Source organism: Opisthocomus hoazin, chromosome 8 (assembly GCF_030867145.1).
Source record: "Opisthocomus hoazin isolate bOpiHoa1 chromosome 8, bOpiHoa1.hap1, whole genome shotgun sequence".
NCBI lineage: Eukaryota > Metazoa > Chordata > Aves > Opisthocomiformes > Opisthocomidae > Opisthocomus > Opisthocomus hoazin.
In genome coordinates this window covers 33,779,822-33,800,247 of record NC_134421.1, presented here as the reverse complement: position 1 = coordinate 33,800,247, position 20,426 = coordinate 33,779,822, and the positions used below count along the sequence as shown (strand labels likewise).

At 42.2% G+C, this 20,426-nt stretch overlaps 1 protein-coding gene across 2 annotated transcripts; it reads left to right on the top strand.

Moving 5' to 3' along the window:
- Positions 1 to 5,961: 5,961 nt before the first annotated feature.
- On the top strand, positions 5,962 to 19,342 carry CCT2 (chaperonin containing TCP1 subunit 2). Of its 2 annotated transcripts, none has more exons than XM_075429169.1 (16): positions 5,962 to 6,111; positions 7,007 to 7,081; positions 7,559 to 7,624; positions 7,723 to 7,834; positions 8,742 to 8,818; positions 9,833 to 9,945; positions 10,494 to 10,696; positions 10,894 to 10,994; positions 11,081 to 11,208; positions 13,258 to 13,361; positions 15,186 to 15,305; positions 16,159 to 16,287; positions 16,382 to 16,485; positions 17,446 to 17,545; positions 18,221 to 18,362; positions 19,023 to 19,342. In XM_075429169.1, the coding sequence occupies exons 1-16, from the start codon at positions 6,109 to 6,111 to the stop codon at positions 19,051 to 19,053; spliced, it is 1,608 nt and encodes a 535-aa protein (XP_075285284.1). In that variant the 5' UTR covers positions 5,962 to 6,108; the 3' UTR covers positions 19,054 to 19,342. The 2 variants fall into 2 exon arrangements, with proteins under 2 accessions (XP_075285284.1, XP_075285286.1); XM_075429171.1 differs by lacking the exon at positions 5,962 to 6,111 and adding an exon at positions 6,526 to 6,860.
- Positions 19,343 to 20,426: the final 1,084 nt, after the last annotated feature.

Sequence of the window (20,426 nt, the reverse complement as noted above, 5' to 3'; positions counted from 1 at the left end):
CATCAACTGCTTAATTCCAACACTCCACTCCCCAGATGTTTTGATATTAGTGTGTGTGTGTTTACACCTCTGACCAGGGCTTGGGTGTGAAAAGGACCCCAGAAAGGTGTAAGCTGTACAAAGGCCAAATCAGTGTCAAAACAGGGCTGCTCTTCTGCAGGTGACAGGCCAGCAGTTGATTTTGCTGGTTTTATAACAGTGTGTGTTGGCTTATAAAACCAGGATAGTCAGATTTTTATTTACCCACTTCTCAGTGAGACAGAGTCAGGGGAGAGGAGGTTGTCTCTGTTCGCTGTTGGCGAAGTAAAAATGCAAGTTCTGATTAATGTCAGTTACTACTTTGAGCATATAATGATGGATCTGATTTGGACCTCTGTTTCTAAGCAGTGTTCTCCTCTTCGTTTAAGCTGGGATCAATGGTGAAATTCCATTTCTGCACTGCACTAATTCATTTAATGGCTGCAAAGAAGGTGAAACTGATTTAGTAGGAACTAATAGTGGACTTAAATCTGAAATTCTCCTGTTTCCCCTGAATAAGTTTGGTCCTTCAGTTTGATAGATAGAATTAGGTAATTTTGGAATTTAATGATCTTTCCCATTTTTTTCCTTGAGGTAGCAATTCAGGCATTTATATTTGACAGTATTTACTTAATATAAACATCAGTTCATTTATGATATTGTAAATTCATATACACTCCAAAAAAAAAAAAATCCAGAAGAAATTCCACCACAAAAAACTGCGTTAAGATGGAGTCAAGGTTGCTGGTGTCCTTCTTGCAGAGCATGTATGAAAAAGATAGGAAGCCATGAGTTAAGGTTCTTTTGCAATCTTTAGGAATTACTTCCTCTTTTGGACAACATAAGTGAATAAGCAAAAAACCCCACAACTTCGCAGCTGTAACTCTGACCACATATACGTTATTTCTTGTGATACTGTGCTGTAAGGTATGTGACTAAGTCTGTCAGATGTCTATGAGGATATTATCCTAACATGGTGTTTACTCCAGATTAACGCAGTATTTTGTTTGGAAGTATGTAGGTGTACAGATAGAAATAGAATATGAGAGATAAAGTTACTTTTAAAGTTGATGAAACAAGTGTTGGACATTTCTATATTTTTATATATTACAAAGGGCATTTTGAAATTTTTCTTGCAGTTTTAGTAATATTTAGTGTGGTAATATACATATATTGTGACAATGTTTTCTGCTATATCCATTACTTTGATGTAATTCTATTTTATGTAGCAAATATGTGTATATACAAAGGAGATTATGTAAAAATATGATTAAGAATAGGCTCGAGCCCTTCAGAATGGGGACCGTCTTCCTCTGTGTCTGCAAAGTACTTAATGTCTTGGGGTCCCAGCCACAGCTCACATCAGAGACCTGTGGGGACTGACCAGCCAAATGCTGAGCGTGGCAGAGCGGCTCCTCTGCTTTCCACGAGAAGCCTCAGTACAAAAGGTGCCATGAAGCTCACCTTGCCACTCCCTGGTGCTGGGGGTACGCTCTGCGTGGTCATTCCCAGCGCCACCTGCCAACAAGCCAGAGAGCCCAGAGTCTGCGTGTCTTTTGCTCCCATCCTTCCCTTTGGCAGTAGGAAAGGAAGTCTGAGATGTCATCAGGAAATCTTCCTTGTTAGCAGGGCGATCCTTCCAGAGCTTGTTCGGGCCTCATGCAGCATCCTTTGGAGCCAAACGAATGGTTCATGTTGACTTCAGGGGCCACTGGATGTGTTCTGCAAGATCAAGTTCTTCTGACGTAACAGTTCTATTACACCTGAGGACCTGGTTGGTCAAGTTCTTCAGGCATGGTCTAAAAATACTGTAAAAATATAAATATATTTAATTACATGTACTGAAAAAAAATCCTATTTGTTGTGGTCAGAGTTCAGATTATTATGTGAATTTTGATTTCTTAGTCATACTTGCATATATATTGCTTTGACTATTTGGTATGAAAGAGGAAGTGATTCTAAAGTGTGTGAAAGATCAGGATTACACCTGTTTTTTTAATGGTTATGTTATTTAGGAATGGATGTCAGCAAATTTAACTCCATATTAATGCAGTTTTTTTGCATTAGAATATTTGTGTATATCATACACCCACATTTTATATATAATATATTATATATTTGGTACTAACTTTGTATTTTCCCTGAAATTTTGCCAAATCTCGAACACAGATGTTCTCACTTGTAAGACTTTGGTACTGAGTAACTGAATGTATATGAAACGCTCTGGTATGAAAGGAAAGAGTGTTGTCGTGTGTCCCACAATACGGATGTCTCAGCCAGCAGGCACGTTGCCTTTTTCACATCTCGCTTCATTGCAGCATCACCTTTCGTCTCCTGAAAACCAGTCTGTGTTTTAACTGAACTGCGGACCTGCCATTACAGCACAGCCGAATACCGCTCTAGCGTGGAAGCTGACTGGTAGCAGTAAGAATACAATAGTCACCAGTGTGCCACAAATGCATTTATTAAATGCAGAAATAGACATTTCTACAAAGGCCAAAATCTTATGTTGTATGTTCCTTTCTTGTCATTACATTGTATGATATTGTAAGATTATTGTATGTCCTAATTTGCATTATAAAATGTTTTTTCCTACTTAAAGGCATAAATATAGCAACTTTGTATAAAGGTAGCTTTCTAGATTTTTCTTTCTTTTATATAAAAAAGTCTAAACAGTGGGAGTACTGCTGCCAAATTGTTTATGAAATTTCAATTAATTTTCCCTGTTCAATGAATTTGTTTTTACAAACATTCCGTAGTTCTTTTATGGAAAAAAAGTGATACTATACTATGCAGAAAGAGTGTATTTTTATGCCATTCCACACTAATCTTAAAAAAAATGAAAATTTCACTTGTTTTAAGCTGTCATTACTGAGAAAGCTTACCAAATGTGCATTTTAAAAAAATGTATTATGTATCATAACAACATTTTTTCCCCTTTACCAGTGCCAACTTCATTTGGGAAAAAAAAAATGTAGCATGGCAATAAACTATTGATTTTACATTGAAAATTGTCTATGGATTACTTTAGTATTTCCCAGTGTTAGTGTTGCTGTATTGTATTTCATTAGTAAAACCTTTCTTCTTTTCTTTAAATTGTTGCTTCAGGTACCTATCTACCTCCTCACACCCCCCCCCCCCTCCTTTGTATTCCACTTATTACTCAGTGGTAAAAAAAAACACAAGAGAACATGATGACCAGGAGTCTGTAATTTTTCTCCAAGGTTTTGTTTCATTTCTACTGGTGTTTGGTCACATCTTTCTCATGTAGGTAGACCCAGTTTTCTTTTTTTGTTGTGGTGGCACTGTTGCTATTGTCTACTGGCTAGTGAATCGCATGCCAGCAATTTGAACTTGCTCCTTTCTCAGGTATTAAATGACTAACTTTGTTAGCATAGTAGTGATAAATTCAGAAAGAAAGTAATAAGAAAATAGAAGGTTGAAGTCCTGCCCAGGTGGCCTTTTTGCTTTCTTCTGGAGACTATAAAATATGGTGTTGATTTATTAAAATTAATTTCCTTTTTTTCTCTTGAGTCACTGTTTTAAGGCATAATTTCAATAAAGATATTTCTAGCCAACAAATGAACAAAACCCTAGGAAGATCAGGAGCTGTTTTGTTTTCAGCATCTCTTAGGAAACAACATTAAGTGATCCTTGCACTATGTGAGATAGCATAGAGGTCTGAAAGCTCTCCAGAAGGTTTTCATATCCCTGGCCAGCAGCTTTGCAGCTTTCCTAAATGGAATGGCTGCTTGGCAGTCCATCACGCTTCACGTTTCCATACAAATGTGATAACAGAATTCAAGAGAAACTTTGGTTCTTTGTACCTTTGTTAGCAAGAGCCCTTTCCAGTAATGTTTGTCAAAACGCTTGAGTGCACCAGTTCTGATGTGACAGAAGGTAAACTACATGCAGTTAAAGAATTAATTTCTAGCAATAACTAAAATAGCATGCAACTGATAGAAGTGATTCCAGTTAAAATATGCATATGCCTTGCATTCTTGACCTAATGATTCTTTGTTCTGAAATAAAATTTCTAAGCCTGCTCAAAATAGGTGGCATTAAACAGCCAGGCATGAAAGGGCCAACCTTCTAGCCCTACATGCCTAGCACTAGGGTTTCTAGTAATGATACAGGCTGGCCTTGGTAAATTCCCTGTGTGTAAATCACACTAATACAGCTGTTAGTTTTCAGCTGGGAGCACCCACAGAGTTGGATTTTGTGAAGAGTCTCTGTTTCCCTTCCTTTTTCAAATTCCTTGCTGCTCAGAGGCTTAAGTGACTCGTTTGACTGAAGTAAGCCTCAAACTAGATGGTGTGATTGGTGCCTGATTTTTTGGTCCCAGAGAGACCAGGGGAGGGTTGCTGCTCTGTTACTCCTACACCATTAGTAGCTTGGCTGTAAGCAGGTGGTCTCGATCTGAATTAAAGTGCTATCAGTAGATAGGGAGACATGTGGAGGTCTGATGAAGAATTCATCCCTGAGCAACTGAGCCTCTGCTTCGCTGAGCTGTCAGGTGCCTCGAACAGTCTTTGGGACTAAAACACGGTCTGTTCTCTCAACCTTGAAAGAGATGAGGTGATTTACAAAGCATATGCATTTATGAAAATACTAAAATGAGGTACTTTTTTCCTTCACTTCTTCGCATTGTGGCCTTAAAAATTGCCATTGGCACCACAGAGGCGAGGACACTGCGCAGCTGGAAGCGAGAGGCAGGAACCCAGAAGTAGCGCTGCTGCTGGGCTCTCCCTATGCGGGTCTCACTGCTTTTACACATTGTAAGTCATAGCTTAGCAGCAGCCCAAAGCCCCTCAAACCAAACTTGCAAATTCGCTGTAGTAAATTTTATTACGAGCATTTGCTCTTCCAAAGGCCGTAACTCAGTTAATTGTCCAAGGCACTTTAAAATCCTCCTTTCCCCCAGCTCACACCACAGTAGCAGCAAATGTAAATTAACATGAAGTTCTAGTTCAGTGCAAATCTTTATGAATGCTCTGAGATAAAAATAGTTAACGTTGTTTTAGTTATTAACCCTAGCTACAACTTAAGATATTTTCCTGTGTAACGATGCGGGAAACTGATGATGTTAAAATTCAATTATCACTCTAGTTTTCAGAACAAGGTTAGGGGGGAAAACATATCCCACTCTCTCAAGAAAACAAAGCAGAAAGCCCCAAGAACTCAAGAAAAATACCAACTAGGTATTGACTCCCGTCAGGCCAGAGACAGATGTGAAAGTTTGGGCAGAGTTTTAGTCATGTTCTTTTTTGCTGTCTCCATTGGGATGGGTACCCATCTTTGGCCAGTTTGAATCTGGGACGAACAGCTTTGCATGTACCCCAGGAGATCTGTGTCTGGCAGCAAGGGGAGGAATACCAGCCCGAATTAATCCTTGAGGAACAAGTCATACAAACCCATTCACTTCTCTTTTTTTTTTCACGACCAGGCAACCGACGGGCTTTTTGAGTGGAGAAAAAGCAGCGACGGCGTGGTCTCACCCATCTGCAACGCTGCCAAGAGAACAGTTACCCATTAGTTTAATACTGAAGAGCGTCCCGAGTGGGGCTGTGCCGGGGCCTGTGCCTGTCCGCTGCTTCTAGCCGGCGATGCGGATGATGTAGCAGCAGAGACCTGGGAAGCCAGGCGCGGTAATTTAAAACGGCTTCGACCGGTTTAGGAACTGAGCTCCCGCAATGCGACGGCATTAAACCGGCCCAGCTGCCGGCTCCTCTGCGGAGGCGGCAATAACTCGGGTACAGAAACACCGCGGCCAGCGAGCGCCCGCCCGGCAGCTCTGCGGGCAAAGGCCGGTACGCGGCGCTGCCCTCCCGGCAAACCCCGCCGGGCGAGGGGCCGCCATCGCACGCAGCGGTAAGAGCCAACGGGCCCGGGTCTGCGCCGGCCGCGCCCGCCCGCCTCCTCCCACTCAGGGGCGGGCTAACGGCTCCCAGGCTGCCGCGCGCCGCCGGAAGCGGCGGCTCCTCCCACGCCAGTTCCGCCAGGGGCGCGTGCGGGGGTTGCGGAGCCGCGCGCTGGTTCTCTGGTCGTGGTGGCGGCGGTTGGCGGGGGCCCGACGGCGGCACCGGCATCATGGTCAGCGGCGGGGGGGGGGCGGCGGCGGCGCTTTCGGGCGGGAGGAGGTTGGGGGGGCGGCGGCGCTCCCCGCAGCCACGCGCTGGAGGGCCCGGCGGCCGCGCCCCTCCCCCCGCGCTTTGTCCGGCGGCGGTTGCGGCGCTCGCGTGGGGGCGGCTCCTCGCGCCCTGCCCCGCGCGCGGCGGGGGTGGGGCGGGGGAGGCGGCGCGCTGGGCCTGGAAGGTTCTGGAGCGCGCGCGGGAGGAGGTTCTGTCAGCGCGCGGCCGGGCCGGACGGGGCCCAGCCCCCGCGCACCGGAGAGGCCGCCTCGGCCCGCCCGCCTGGCCCGCCCGCAGCGCGGCTGCCCTCCCCTCGCCTCCGGGAAGGGCGGCGCCGGGTCCCCGGGCCCGTGCGGCGCCCGCTGCCGCGCCCCGTTAGGCTGTCTGGCCGGGGCGGTGGTGGAAGGGGCGCGAAACCGGTGGGAGGACGGAAACGCAAGAAAAAAAAAATAAAAAAAGGATTGAACACAAACACCGAAACAGTCACTCCCCAGCATGCTGGGTGCCTAAAGTTTTTAGGTTGTGCTGGTTGTAGCCAGCGGAGCAGCAGCACAGGCAGTGCCGCCAGGTGAGGCGCGGCTGAGGGCCGTGCGGCTGCGCGGGGCTGGTCAGAACGCGGCCTGCCGTCTGCTGGAGCACCTTGCAGCCGATGTGGTAACCTCTTCGCAAGATAAATTCACCTTGATTCTTCCTTGAAAATCTGTCTTGAGTGTACGTTTTGTCAAAGCCAAAATGGGGTATGGAAATAAATAATTTAGATAATAACATCGTTTAGGTTGTTAGCGTCAGGGATTTGATTTTAAAATGCATTGTTTTATTAAAACTAAACCAATATTCTTGTGTTAACTCTGTTTAAGGCATCCATTTCCCTTGCTCCTGTGAACATTTTCAAGGCAGGTGCAGATGAAGAAAAGGCGGAAACAGCTCGGTTGGTAAGTTTACTTCTCTAAGAAACTGGTAATACTTGGGGTAATTAAACTGTGTCTCTTCTGCTGTTGAATGTACTTTCAGTTCATGGTGATGTAAAACTTACCTGTCGTCTTGGTTTTTTTTCTTGTTGTGTGTCTGTGAACAGAAGGCAGGAGGAGTTTTGTTTATGCTAACAACTAGAGAAACTCCGCCTAAGTGTTCCAAAACTGAGTACCTTAGCTCAGAAGATTGATGTTCATTGGGAGGCAGTTCTTTTGGCTGCAAGATGGGCTTTTATGGTTTCTGTGAGAATTAAGTAAACTTGATCTGGTTATCAAAATGTAGCAGTTAAGAAACTTGGACCCAGACTCTGCTGAAAGGAGTTGTGGCTGTTGAATGGTTGAGTTAAGATGTCCCCTGGGAAGTTACGAGCTAGCATCTGCTGCTTGTATGAAAGTGGAAATAAATATTTTTCTAAGGTATGTTTGCTTCCATTTCAGTCATCCTTTGTTGGTGCCATTGCTGTTGGTGACCTGGTCAAGAGCACTCTGGGGCCTAAAGGCATGGTAAGACAGCTGCAAGTTCTCAGTGGTCATACATGTTAATTTAGCTTTAACGGCAACAGGTTGTTTTCAAGCAGTATTCTAAATATGGTACCTCGTAGGACAAGATTCTTTTAAGTACTGGAAGAGACAGCACGGTAACAGTTACCAATGATGGTGCAACCATCCTGAAAGCTATTGGAGTTGACAACCCAGCTGCCAAGGTCTTGGTTGGTGAGTTTTTAACAGCTTGTCATTGGAGTAATTGGCATTTCTTCATTTGTAACTTTATTATGTAGTTTTCCTCTGTGCTTGGAAAAGTAGTCTTCAAATAATGTGAAAAATTGAAGGGAGGGGGAGCAGAATTCCTGAAGTAAAGAGGCCAAGGTTTTGCAGGAGTTGTGGAGCTCTGCTTGAGTAAAATTGAGGTATATGCTGCTCTTGCAAAACTGTTACGGTGTCTCCTTGTTTTCCCTCAACCCTGGTTTGTCCCAGGAGTCAGAAGGGACAAAGGACAGCTGTGTGCCCCTCTTCTTTTCACCGGGAAAATTCAGGACAGAAATCTGCTGGGGTACAGAGGTTCTCTCTGGTTCTCCCTGATCGAAATCTCTTTTTATCACTTAATCGGCATTGTACTCTGGACAGAGTTTACCTGTGTGGTACGCTGTCTTAGTGTGCAAATGGTCCAGTTCTAGTGACAAACTGGACCCTGAGCATTTTGGTGTCAAGCAGCTCGATGATTTCGTGTTCGCTGGGTCCTTGTTTATCAACAGTTCATGGGGCATACTGGATTATTACATCCTGTGATCCTGTGTGTATAGCTTAGAGCGTCTGTCCGGCCCTACTTCCTTTTGATGACCATCTTTAGGAATGGAGAGAGAGAGAGAGGAGTAGCATTTGATCATCGCCAGACTGGAACGAGTGTCTAGGTTGCAAGTGAAGCGAGGGAATTTGAAGGATGCTGAATTTCATGTGTCTCAGGTTTTTCTGTGACTTAGAGTGACCTCTTTAAAATATTGAGGAGTAAGATTCTTTTTTCTTTTCCAGACTAATGTGAGATAAAAGTATTTGTGTGTAAAGCTGGTATGGGTGAGTGTGGTATTTTGAATCAAAACATTAATGCAGCGGCTTGTTTCTTCAGATATGTCGAAGGTTCAGGATGATGAAGTCGGTGATGGAACTACATCTGTCACAGTGTTGGCAGCTGAATTACTGAGGGTGATGTATTACAATTTTTCACATGTGTTCCTGTTTGGCAGTGTACTCCTGTGATATCAACAGGAGATGTGTTATTTATGTTTATGTTTATGAAGAGGGCTTCCAAAGTATAGGAATACCTTGCTCTGTTGCTGTTGAAACTGATAGGAAAAAAAACCCTTAAGTATTGCGTCATAGCTTTTTTTTTTAAAACTAGATTCCTTATTGTTTATAAGCCCACAAGTATTCTAATTTGGTACATTTTAGAAGATCATTTTCTCTTATTTCATTACGCAAGTTAGACAGAGAGGTGTCACTCTCGGGGGTCATATCCTAGATGTTGCACTGGGCAGCATGCAGCACTGCTTAGTTGTGAGATTCAGTCCTCTGAAATCCTGTTTCATAACATGAATGAGGAAAAAAGAAAAGGCATGTTAAATTCTGTTCTTGTGTGCGCAAGACTTGAATTCATACTGTTCCTTTAAACTTTGCATACAGAGGTTACACTGCCAAACTCTGAATCTGAAATTGCTATGAAAGAGACTTCAGAAGCGAGGAACTCTTGTTTAGCAGAGCTGTGACAGTAAATGTAATCATCTCGGATCCAGAATCTGTGATCAAGAGCATCTGAGAAATGATCCATCAGCTTACCAGGTTCCTCACAAAAAGGGATTTTGAAGATACTTTTTTTTCCAATTACACTTCAAGTTGCAGCTAGAAGTGAACAGGAAACTGATCTCAAACATGAAGTGAAAGATTGCTATTTTGAATTGTGTATCTGGTTGCTATTCCTATTGGAGTTAGGATTTTTATTTTTTTAATTAATCAAAATTTCTTGATGATATTCCAAGGGCAGATGATATTTGCCTAGATTGGAAAAAAAAAAACCTGCCAGTAAGGTGACTTCAATTTCATTATTATAGCTCTCTGGTTTTTACTGCCATTCGGAATTTTCCAGTTACTTGGAATTGTTTTTCTTAGTTAGTGTAAATGTACCTGGGGGGAGAAAACTGATTATTAATTCCATTTAAATAGGAGGCAGAATTACTGATTGCGAGGAAGATTCATCCTCAGACCATCATTGCAGGCTGGAGAGCAGCTACGAAAGCTTCAAGAGAGGCACTTTTGAAAGCAGCTGTGGATCATGGGTTAGTAATGTGCATTTGCTGTAACTCTTTATAAAAAATCAGTCAAGATTAAAACACCAGTGAGAATTATACACCATTGGGAAATTCTTCACTCTTTTAGGTAGTGTAAAGGCTGAATTTACGAATTTGAACAGTTGAGACAAAAAGACTGCGTTTTCTTCAGATGAACTACAGAAGCTTTGTGAAATTATTTAAAATTACTTAGGATGTGCAGAAATAAAATACAAGCAATAATTTGTTCCCTAGAACGAAAATGCGAGCTGTTATTTCAGATTTAATACCTTAATTTTGTGTGTGACTTTTCTTTACCGGACACTTTGAGAGCATGGACTTTGTAAAGCTGAATGCAAAAGTTCTCCTAATTGAACTTTTTTCAGATAGAAGGTTGTATTCCGGGAGGCTGGAGGCATTCTGTGTAGCGTTCCTCGGAGTAGAACATGGTACACATAGGCACAGGCTAGAAGAAGTGGGGAGAGACTCATAGTGATAGGTTAATGACAGTTAAGGGTTTCAGACCGTCCACTGAAACTATACTGACTTTATTTTAGTGATGATGAAGTGAAATTCCGTGAAGACTTGGTGAACATTGCGGGCACGACTCTTTCATCAAAATTACTTACTCATCATAAAGATCACTTTGTCAAACTAGCTGTGGAAGCTGTTCTTAGATTGAAGGGTTCTGGTAATTTGGAAGCTATCCACATCATTAAGAAACTCGGTGGAAGTCTGACTGATTCCTACTTAGATGAAGGTAAGTCTTTGTATATTGTCTGCAAGTACGCTTGAGAAATGAAGCTGTAACAAGTTATATGTCTATACAGATTTGTTCTAGGAGACACTGCTATGTTATTAAATTCAATAATAAATTTGAGGGGGTTTTGTAATAATGCAAACGAATTATTCTCCTTTTTGAATATGAAGTTTTACAAGACCTTTCTGTTACTACAGGCTTTTTACTTGACAAGAAGATTGGTGTAAATCAGCCAAAAAGAATTGAAAATGCAAAGATTCTTATTGCAAATACTGGTATGGATACAGACAAGATTAAGGTTTGTGACATAACTACTGTTGTGAAACGATGTTTTTGTAAATGGAGTTCCTTTTTAGACTGAACTCTTTGTTTTCTTTGGTTTAGATCTTTGGCTCTCGTGTTAGAGTGGACTCTACAGCAAAGGTAGCAGAAATAGAACAGGCAGAAAAAGAAAAAATGAAGGAGAAGGTAGAGCGTATTCTTAAGCATGGAATAAACTGCTTTATTAACAGGTATGTGTTTTCTGGGAAAAGGGGTGGAGTTTATAATGCAGTTAGATTTTAATATAGTATGAGCATGAAGAATATTATTTATGTTCATATCTGTAAAATTAGATGATCCTACATAAAGCTTAATTTATTCACTTTGAGGCCAGTGTTTTTTCTGTGCTTCCCATTGTGCACCATGCCCTTCCCCTCCGTCCCTGTTTTTTTTTTTTTTTTTTTTATTTTAAAGAGGAAGAAGTGATGTTACTAATCCAGGATCCATGTTTCAGTCCAGCTGAAGCAATGTCACCATGCTTTTATACTGACAGATTTATTTAGTTATGAATGCTAGCACCATTGTCCATATCCATATTCCCCTTTTTTTGGGAAAATGGTCCTGAAAGCATCTGTGCTGCTGGATGCATTTAGTTCAGATTGAACCAGCTATGCTTTTTCCTGCATTAAGATGCTGGTGCTGGAGTAGTGCTCCAAATCCAAGAGTGTTTGAGAGGCCTCTGGGCTCCCTGTCAAGAGCCTTTTACATGCACCTTTGAAAGTATGAAGCTAACCATTTTCATCTAAGAGATGTCACAATCCGAGTTACTTATTTTTGTTAGCAGTGCACTTCTCTCTTAAACTGTCACAGTGCAAAAAAGCATTCGTTTTTTTAATGATGAAAAATGCTTCTGCCTGTCAGAAATTTTCATTTGAGTGAAGCTGCCACATGAGCAGCTGTACGAGCAGCTTGACAGCTGGTGGTTTGGTGCATCATGTAGTGCACTAGGAAGCTGACCTTCTAGTACTACACCAAAGGCTAGGAGTTGTAAGAGTAGCACTGTTTTCTGCAATAGCAAAGATTTGCTCGTTCGGAACATAGTGCATCTTATAAGTCACCTGCAAAATTTCATTTAAACATCTGTAAGAACCACTGACAGCCTGATGACTCCAATAGTCCCTCCATCTGTGTTGTGTTTCACATACGTGGTGTTCTAGTCTAGGCAAAGGGAGTGCTCTGTCTGGTGGTGTGTCTGGTGGTGGTGGTACAGATACAGAGTCCTAGAGTCAAGAGTCCTGTTGGCAAATGGATGGAAGGGTCCTTTGAAGTATGCAAAGAAAACCTCTATCGCTGCCACCCGATATGCTTGTAACGCAGGTAGTTGCCCTAAGGAAGCTCGGGTAGCAGTCAGGCGCTGTAGCCAGAGTAGTGGCATTCCAGTTAGATTGATTCTTGACTTTCAGATTCATTCCTTGATAAAATGGATTTGTGCCTATAGGCATACTGTAGATCCACTTCGCATCTGATATGGTCAGTGTTAGGCTGGTTAAACACCGCTGAGGAGATGCTTGACAGGGTCAAGGCTATATGGATGCAGAGTTGGAAGAATCTACTCTGTGCATACCCAGCAGCGCCAGTTGTCTCTTTTGAAGATAGATCAGAAGCATTTTTTTTGACAGAGATGGCATCTCCCAGCTCGTGCTGAATTCTCTGCAACACCCAATCTCTAATTTGGAAGGGAAAAATCTAGCATAGCACTTCTGGATGCCAGCTTTACATGACTGCTTGGTTCTAGAGAGAACCTACTAGCAAGGGAGCATATGCTCTTCTCTGTGGTCTGCTATTTGTATATGTTACAAGACTGGCCATTTCTTGTTCCCACAGAGCTGTATACTGTTTAGGTTTTGAACTGGTGAAGGAATTAAAGATGTTACTTCACATGCTGTTCTGGTGCACCCTGCTAGAATAGGTAGGCACTTAGGAGCAAAGGACTTAGAATGTAAAGCATATGGGTCCCTGTGCATTGATAGTGTGTCTTCAGGGGAAGGGTATTTCAAAGAGCTGTAATAGTTTGAATTTTTTGTTTGTTTGTTTTTGGCTTCGTATGTTTTCCAGTCACTGCATTTGCTTCTGTGTGGTATAACATTCCGTGTGGCAGGTGCCTCGTGCTGACTGCTTTTGTAGCTTTCAGAAATCTGTCCCTGTCCATGCTACTGAGAATCGGCTGTCCTTTGTTACTCTGGTATTTAAAAGGTTTGTTCCATGTGTAATGGGAAGATGTGCCTGTGTTTTGATTATAGACAGCTGATCTACAACTACCCTGAACAGCTCTTTGGAGCTGCTGGCGTCATGGCTATTGAACACGCAGACTTTGCTGGTGTAGAACGTCTGGCTCTTGTTACAGGTATGTGGAGTACCTTGTCCTCTGAAACTTGGAGGGTCACTTTGTTTGTTTGATCTTTAGTAAACGATAATGCTTGATCACCGAGTTTGTACTTTTTACTATTAATCAGATCTGTGAATGTGCAGAGTATTCCAAATAAGCTTTATTTTGGAGTACTTAAATACAAACGTGTGGAGGACCCTATGAAGTTGGCCATAAGTAATTAGAAATTACTTTGTTGATTTACAAACTGCTGTGTAATGGTCAGCATTTTTTCAGAAGCGGTAACTCAGTTTCAATCTTTTGTATGTTCTACTTTGCATGTAAAATAGCTGGTTTGATTCTGAATCCTTTCTGCATAACGATTTAAACATACTTTTTTCTCTCTAGCAATTGTGAATAAAGGGTCATCGTGCTAACTATGGAATATAATTTAGCCAGTTAGTGCCAGTTACTAATTTTCTTTCATATTTTAGAAATATTTTCAGTTAAGTCCTTGCTTGGTAAACTTTTGAAATGTTTGTTTTCTAGGGAAGAGATTAAACTTAGCAATAGAAAGAATAAGAAGATAAATCCACAGGTTAAATAATATCATCTTGTTACGAATAGCTGTTGTTTGATTGTAGTAATAGAAGTCTGAAGAGTCATCCATTCTTAAAAATGTGGGCCTGAGTCATTGACTTGAGATGGACCTCGAATAACATGAACAACTGGGATATTTTTAATAGTGGGTCAGTGTAAATGTGACTCTGGTACCTAATGAAAGTGAAATATCTGGAATGCTACAGATAACTCTCATTGCTGAAGTTAGAGATGGTTAATTGGAACATCATAGAAAATTGATTGTGAAAGTGATCAGGAACATGGAGAATTTGCTTTGCAGGGAGCAAAGAAAAGATACAGACTTGTTTAGCTTAGCAAAACTGAAGTAGCAGTTGTGTGTAGCAGTCTGTAGGCACATTGACACAGGCAAACGCTTGATTGAGAGGAACATTGCTTGTGTTCTGGAACAAATTTGAGGCAAAATTTGTAAGCAGAGCGAGTGGACCATATCAGACCACACTGGACCAAATAGCATAGCTGAAAAAGTAGACAAGGTATTTTAATAAAGACAAGCTGTTTTATTCCAAGTAAGCACAAACTCTTTACTACAAATCCTGTCTTTACTTGTACTGCTGCAACTACAGCAATGCTGCAAGCTAATGTGGGATATTTGAGCATGCATTGGGAGTGAATACATGTAAATAGTTTTCTAATGGGAAGAGCAAAGTACTAGGACAATATTCCATTCAGAGACATTTTGGTTTTTGTAACATCTGTTATGTTTGTGATATGCGAGTTTACAAATAGCACACAATATTGCTGCTACGACATGGCACGAGACTCATGATTCAGGAGAGTGGTGGCCAGCAGTTCTCGGACATCATCGGGGGGCAAAACGGATACCGGCACAAGCTCAAGTTTGAAAACATAACAATCTTGATTTAGTATTTTATACCTACTTTGCCAGTTAAAACTTTAAGCAGATTGATATTTTAGTGCTGGCAAATATCCACATTCAGTGTCTTCTCCAGGCAGAACTCAAAAGTGTTACAGCTATTGTAGTTCTTGTGATGTGAAACAAAATACTGGTGTTTTAAGGACTTGAGAACATCAGTAGAAGGTTTCTGATGCCATATGCTGACATTGGAAAAATTTAGCTTATCAGTATTTTTAATTTCAATTTATTTTGGGGCAGTTATGATGAGGATTATTTTTTCATATCCCCCGCCCCCAGTGAGACCCTTCCTGAATGATTGCTTTCATCATGAGCTCTTTGACTTTTGTATGATGTTACGTTTGTAGGAGGTGAAATTGCATCAACTTTTGATCACCCTGAGCTAGTGAAACTAGGAAGCTGCAAGCTTATTGAAGAAGTCATGATTGGAGAAGATAAACTCATTCATTTCTCTGGAGTGGCAATGGGTGAGTGTTCTACCACTAATGGCATGTTGTAACATTTGCGTTAACTGAACAGAGTTAGCAGAGGGGTACCAGGATGGCATAGGAATTTTGTAATGATTCACGTAACCATTTTTATTAAAGCCTTGCTCTTCAGTAGAAGTCCTGCAAAGATGTATGTTTGTGGTTGAAATTATTCATCTAATTGTTGGTCTCTTCTCTTGGGTAACTAGCGACAGGACGAGAGGCAATGGCCTCAAGTTGTGTCTGAGGAGGTTTAGATTAGATATTGGGAAAAATTTCTTTACTGAAAGAGTGGTCAGGCATTGGAACAGGCTGCTCAGGGAGGTGGTTGAGTCCCCATCCCTGGAGGTGTTCAGAAGACGTGTAGATGTGGCACCTTGGGATATGGTTTAGTAGGCATGGTGGTGTTGGGTGAATGGTTGGACTCGATCTTAGAAGTCTTTTCCAACCTGTGATTCTACAATTCTGTGATCTACCTAATATTAAACATACACATAAACATTTGTAAGGATGGGAACAAAAATTTGTGCTTTGAGAGATTAAATTGACAAGAAAGGTAGCAATCTGTTACACATCAAGAACTCAGAGCTTGTTATAGTAAATGCCAATACTGTAAGTTTCCAAGGGGTTGTTTTGAGATAACATTCATTCTCTGTTAAGTGAAATAAAGTGGTGTGGAAGAGTTAATTGATAAAAGCAAGAGCATAGTGTACATCATTTCATTCTGCCTGTGAAATGTCATCATGCTTTCTTCTCCAGTGATAGCAAAACCATTACAAAGGCTTTGCGATAGCTCCTTTTTTGTGTCTTTGTTCTGGTTTTTTTTTAATCTTCTCACATTTGCACTTTTTAGGTGAAGCTTGCACCATAGTTTTGCGTGGAGCAACACAACAGATTCTGGATGAAGCAGAGAGGTCTTTGCATGATGCTCTCTGTGTTCTTGCCCAGACCGTGAAGGACACTAGAACTGTGTATGGTGGAGGTGAATATTAGATTCTTTGTACTTTGCATATGATACACATTTTGTATGACTGTTAAACTCAGATGGAAAACATCTGTGTGTCTTCAATGCATAGGTTGTTCGGAGATGCTGATGGCGAATGCTGTTACGGAACTTGCCATCAGAACACCTGGGAAAGAGTCTGTTGCAATGGAGTCCTTCGCTAAGGCTTTACGAATGGTGAGTTTGTTTAATCAGATTGCTGAATTAGTAAAGTTTCACTAAGTTTACTAACTTCTAACATCAGATAGTTACTTACTCTTTTCTCTTTCAGTAAAGAAGTATTGGTGTTTTAATAGTTCAGCATGTTAAAGAATTCGGAATGCTGATATGCTAGCCCTCATCTAATTCTTTCTTGCTTCTCTTACCTGCAAGGTTAAAAGTGCCACAGGAATAGCACGTCAAATCTTGGCTGATGCAGGTGACAGCTGATTTAGAAAAGAGCAGCCTGTCTGTTCTGTTGATACTCTAGTGCTGTTTGATTGTATTCATGCTCTAGCACTATCTAGAAGTTTCTAGAGTTGCACTGGAGATTGCTCCTTGGTAGGAAATAAGGATATCACAAGAAACATTTACAGAATATTATGGTGCTAACAGAATGTCAATTCGAGAAGGATTGCCTTCCTGTATTTTAAATTAGGGAAAAGCTTTCTTAGGAAATGAAATACCATAGGAAAAGATTTCTCCCAAGAAAATTAAGTTAAAGAGCATGGTAAGACTTGGCATTACCTCTTCAGTCAGCACGTACAATTTGCACTCCTGTCACTTAAACAGTGAACAGAATGATCTGGTTGTTAATGCTTGCCAGCAAGCATGTGTTCTTAAAATGAAGCCATTTCTCCAGTTATAGTCTGAAATGAGAAGGAGACAGATTTCTTTCAGTCCATGTAAAATGAACCGACAGATCTGCTAAGACGCTTCTGTCCTCTCAGCTGCTTTCTTAATAGGGTCTTAAAATCCTTAGAAAGGTAATTGGACTTTTTTCCTACCTTCTAATCACTGTAACACATCATCTGCCATGTTTTTGAAACTTTCACTTCTTGAAACTGAATAGTAAACTAGTAGTATCAAAGTATGTTTCATGTTTGCTAGGGAGCGATCCCTGCATTAATTAAAGCCAACCTGTGTTTATCCCCTTAGATCCCAACAATAATAGCTGATAACGCTGGCTACGACAGTGCGGATTTGGTTGCTCAGCTCAGAGCTGCTCACAGTGAAGGGAAGACTACTTACGGGCTTGGTAAGGGGCTTGGTGTTGCTTCTGTTGTTGGGTTGCTGTTTGGGAGGGGGATTATTAAACTCGGTCACATCCGTTTGTTGCTGATACATTCAGCTGGAAGAACTGAGTACATTGATTTCTACTATATTTCATACTATATTTCTACTATATTTCATACATTTCCTTTATCATTCTACCAGGCTTTTCACAATAGAGTGAAAAGCTTTGTTTTTGAAGGGGATGGTTTCCACCTGTGAAAACCACTTTGCTTACTTACATGGAGTCTAGTTATATGAAGCTTAAAAAGAAGGACATTGATTTAAAAGCAAACAAAAAACCAACACAACCAAACACCACATCCCCCCTGGAAAAAAACTTAAAAGTTGTGGAGAGTAATTCTGAAGTTGATATACCTAAGGAAATAGCACTGAGAGTCCTGTTGGCAGCTCATCTCCTCTTCTCAGTGTATAAAGGTCTTATGGTTAGTTTTCTATATGTAATTGCAATGTTAGGCTTAAATCAGGAGCCGTGAAGTGAAAGATGTTATTTAATGACTCCCTTACTATCAATATAGTTCATTTGAGCAGATAAGTTACCATACTGTCAGCTGCCTGTAATTTCCTGGGGGGGCAGGGGGAGGGAGGGAGAGGGAAAGTTAAAAAAATTAACCACCTCTTAATGTATCTCCTTGTCTAGATATGAAAGAGGGTATCATTGGAGACATGGCAGTCTTGGGGGTAACGGAAAGTTTCCAAGTCAAGAGACAAGTTTTGCTGAGTGCAGCTGAAGCAGCAGAAATGATTCTTCGTGTAGATGACATTATTAAAGCAGCACCAAGGTATGATGTGAGAATCTGCACTGGTCAGTTACGGTGGTGTAGAGTAACCTCCTTCTGTGGAAGAGCAACTATGCAGAAAAGTCGTCTTCTAAAAATACTGTATTTGAAAAGACGACTGACGTCTGATGTGCTAATGTTCCTGTTACATGGGGTTTTTTTGCATTACGAGTATGAACGGGCCTTTAGAGCCATCAGTACGCTTAAATTAGTGTGCCTGAGCAATGCCTAGTTAACCTTAGGTCACCAGCTACTCATGTGCCTTGTATAGTGCTAAAACATCTGCAGAAGTGGCTGACCAAAACATAAAGGATCGTGCTGCATTTTTTCCTTTTGGCAAGAATTATAGTTAAATGTCCAGCTGCTCCTGAAGTGGCATCTGCAGCTAAACCGAAACTGTGTTTGTTAAAGTTCGGGAAGAAATGCCACTTGTAGGCAGGTTTTGCCACACGTGCCCACTACAAGGTCGTTTTCACTGTTTTGTGAATTGCATTTTTTTTGCCATGTTCAAAGGTGGGTGTGTTAGCTTGGAGGTGATACTGCCCTTTGTGCTGTGAGACAAAGCTAGCACCGATCAACAGAAAATTAAATATAAAGATGGGTGGGGAGGCTGGTGGACGTCAGCGTGGGAGGGAATTTTCTGATTTTTCTTTTTCTCCCCAGAAAACGTGTACCAGACCATCGCCCATGTTAAATTTTCTTCAGTTCCTGAGGATGTGTGGACCAGATCTCACCTAGTAATTTTTTTTTAAGGATCTAGTTTTTGTGAGGTTATGGAACAGAAGCTTGAGACGAGCAGATCTCCATCAGTGGCGTGAAATAACTGCCTTCAGTTGGTTTTAACTTATTTCAGTTCATGTGTGTTGTGGGGAAGATTCACTTCCGAGTAAAACAAGGGTTTTATATGACCCTATTCCTTCTGTTCCTCTCCAGGTTCCACTTAAAATACACAGAAATAAGAATAAAAAAAAAAATCAATCGAAGTCGCAATTGTCTTTGTGTAGAACCAGGCAGGGCAGTTTCATTAGAAGAGCTGCGGAGCTTGTCCGCAGCCCCGGGCGCTCCAAGCAGTGACGGGGCGGGCCGCGCTCGGGATGCCCCCTCGGGCCTGCGTGGCTTGCTGGTTCGGCTGGGCTTGGCGCGCTCTGTGCGAGCGGTCAGTTCCAGTCCTGGCTGCGAAGGCTTTGCGTCGGGATCCTAGAAAGGGTCGCTGAAGTTAAGTGCTACCCATTTCTAGTGATCCTGGGTGATGGCAGGAGGAGAAAAGCTGAAGGGGAGCCTTAGTCAATGCTCAGAACTATAATTTAAAGAGATTTTGCAGCTTCTTAGACTGCACATTTTCTGCAGATAGGAGTTCTGCTGAGTGGGATTGAGAGGCAGATGCAGAGATGGGGAGAAATAGCGACATCCTGGACCAGACAGTCTGTGTGTTTGGCTGTCGGGTACTGGACTTGGGCTGACCTTACGAATGCTTGCTGGAATAGAGGGCGGTTGGTGGAAAACGTGCTGGGCTGCATCGCCTTCCCTTTCTCCCCCACCCCCCTTCACATCTGTTGTGGCCTACCTTTATGTTCTCTGCCCTATTCCAGCAGCTGCTGCAAAGGCAACGTGTTTCTTAATGGGACAAGTTTGTGCTGGGGTCACAGGGGAGCCTGTGATGCCTGCGGCAGGTTCTTGGTGACTGTAAGCAGGCAGGCAGAGGTGTCCTGTCGAGAGGCGCCTGCTGGGCACTGTCACCCTTCTGACCCCTGCAAGTGTGACAGCCCCTTGGCAAGCACCGGGGGAGGTCTGCCTGAGCGGGAAGGTTAACTGGAAATCGAGAAAGTGTCTCTGCAAACGTTTTTTCCCCTTGCCTTAGGTTTCCTGAAGTGCAGAGAATCTGCTTACAGAATGCTCCTCCGAGCTCTCGGAATAGCCTCTCGTGTTCTCCAGAGGTGAGAGTGCTGTGCAGAGTGCTGTGTTAAATGCAAACCGTTGACAAACAGGCGGAAGTGCCTTCCCCACCCCCTCAGGTAGATAAAGAACTGGTCAGTTCCACAGAAACCAAGCATTGAACTTGGGTGTTAA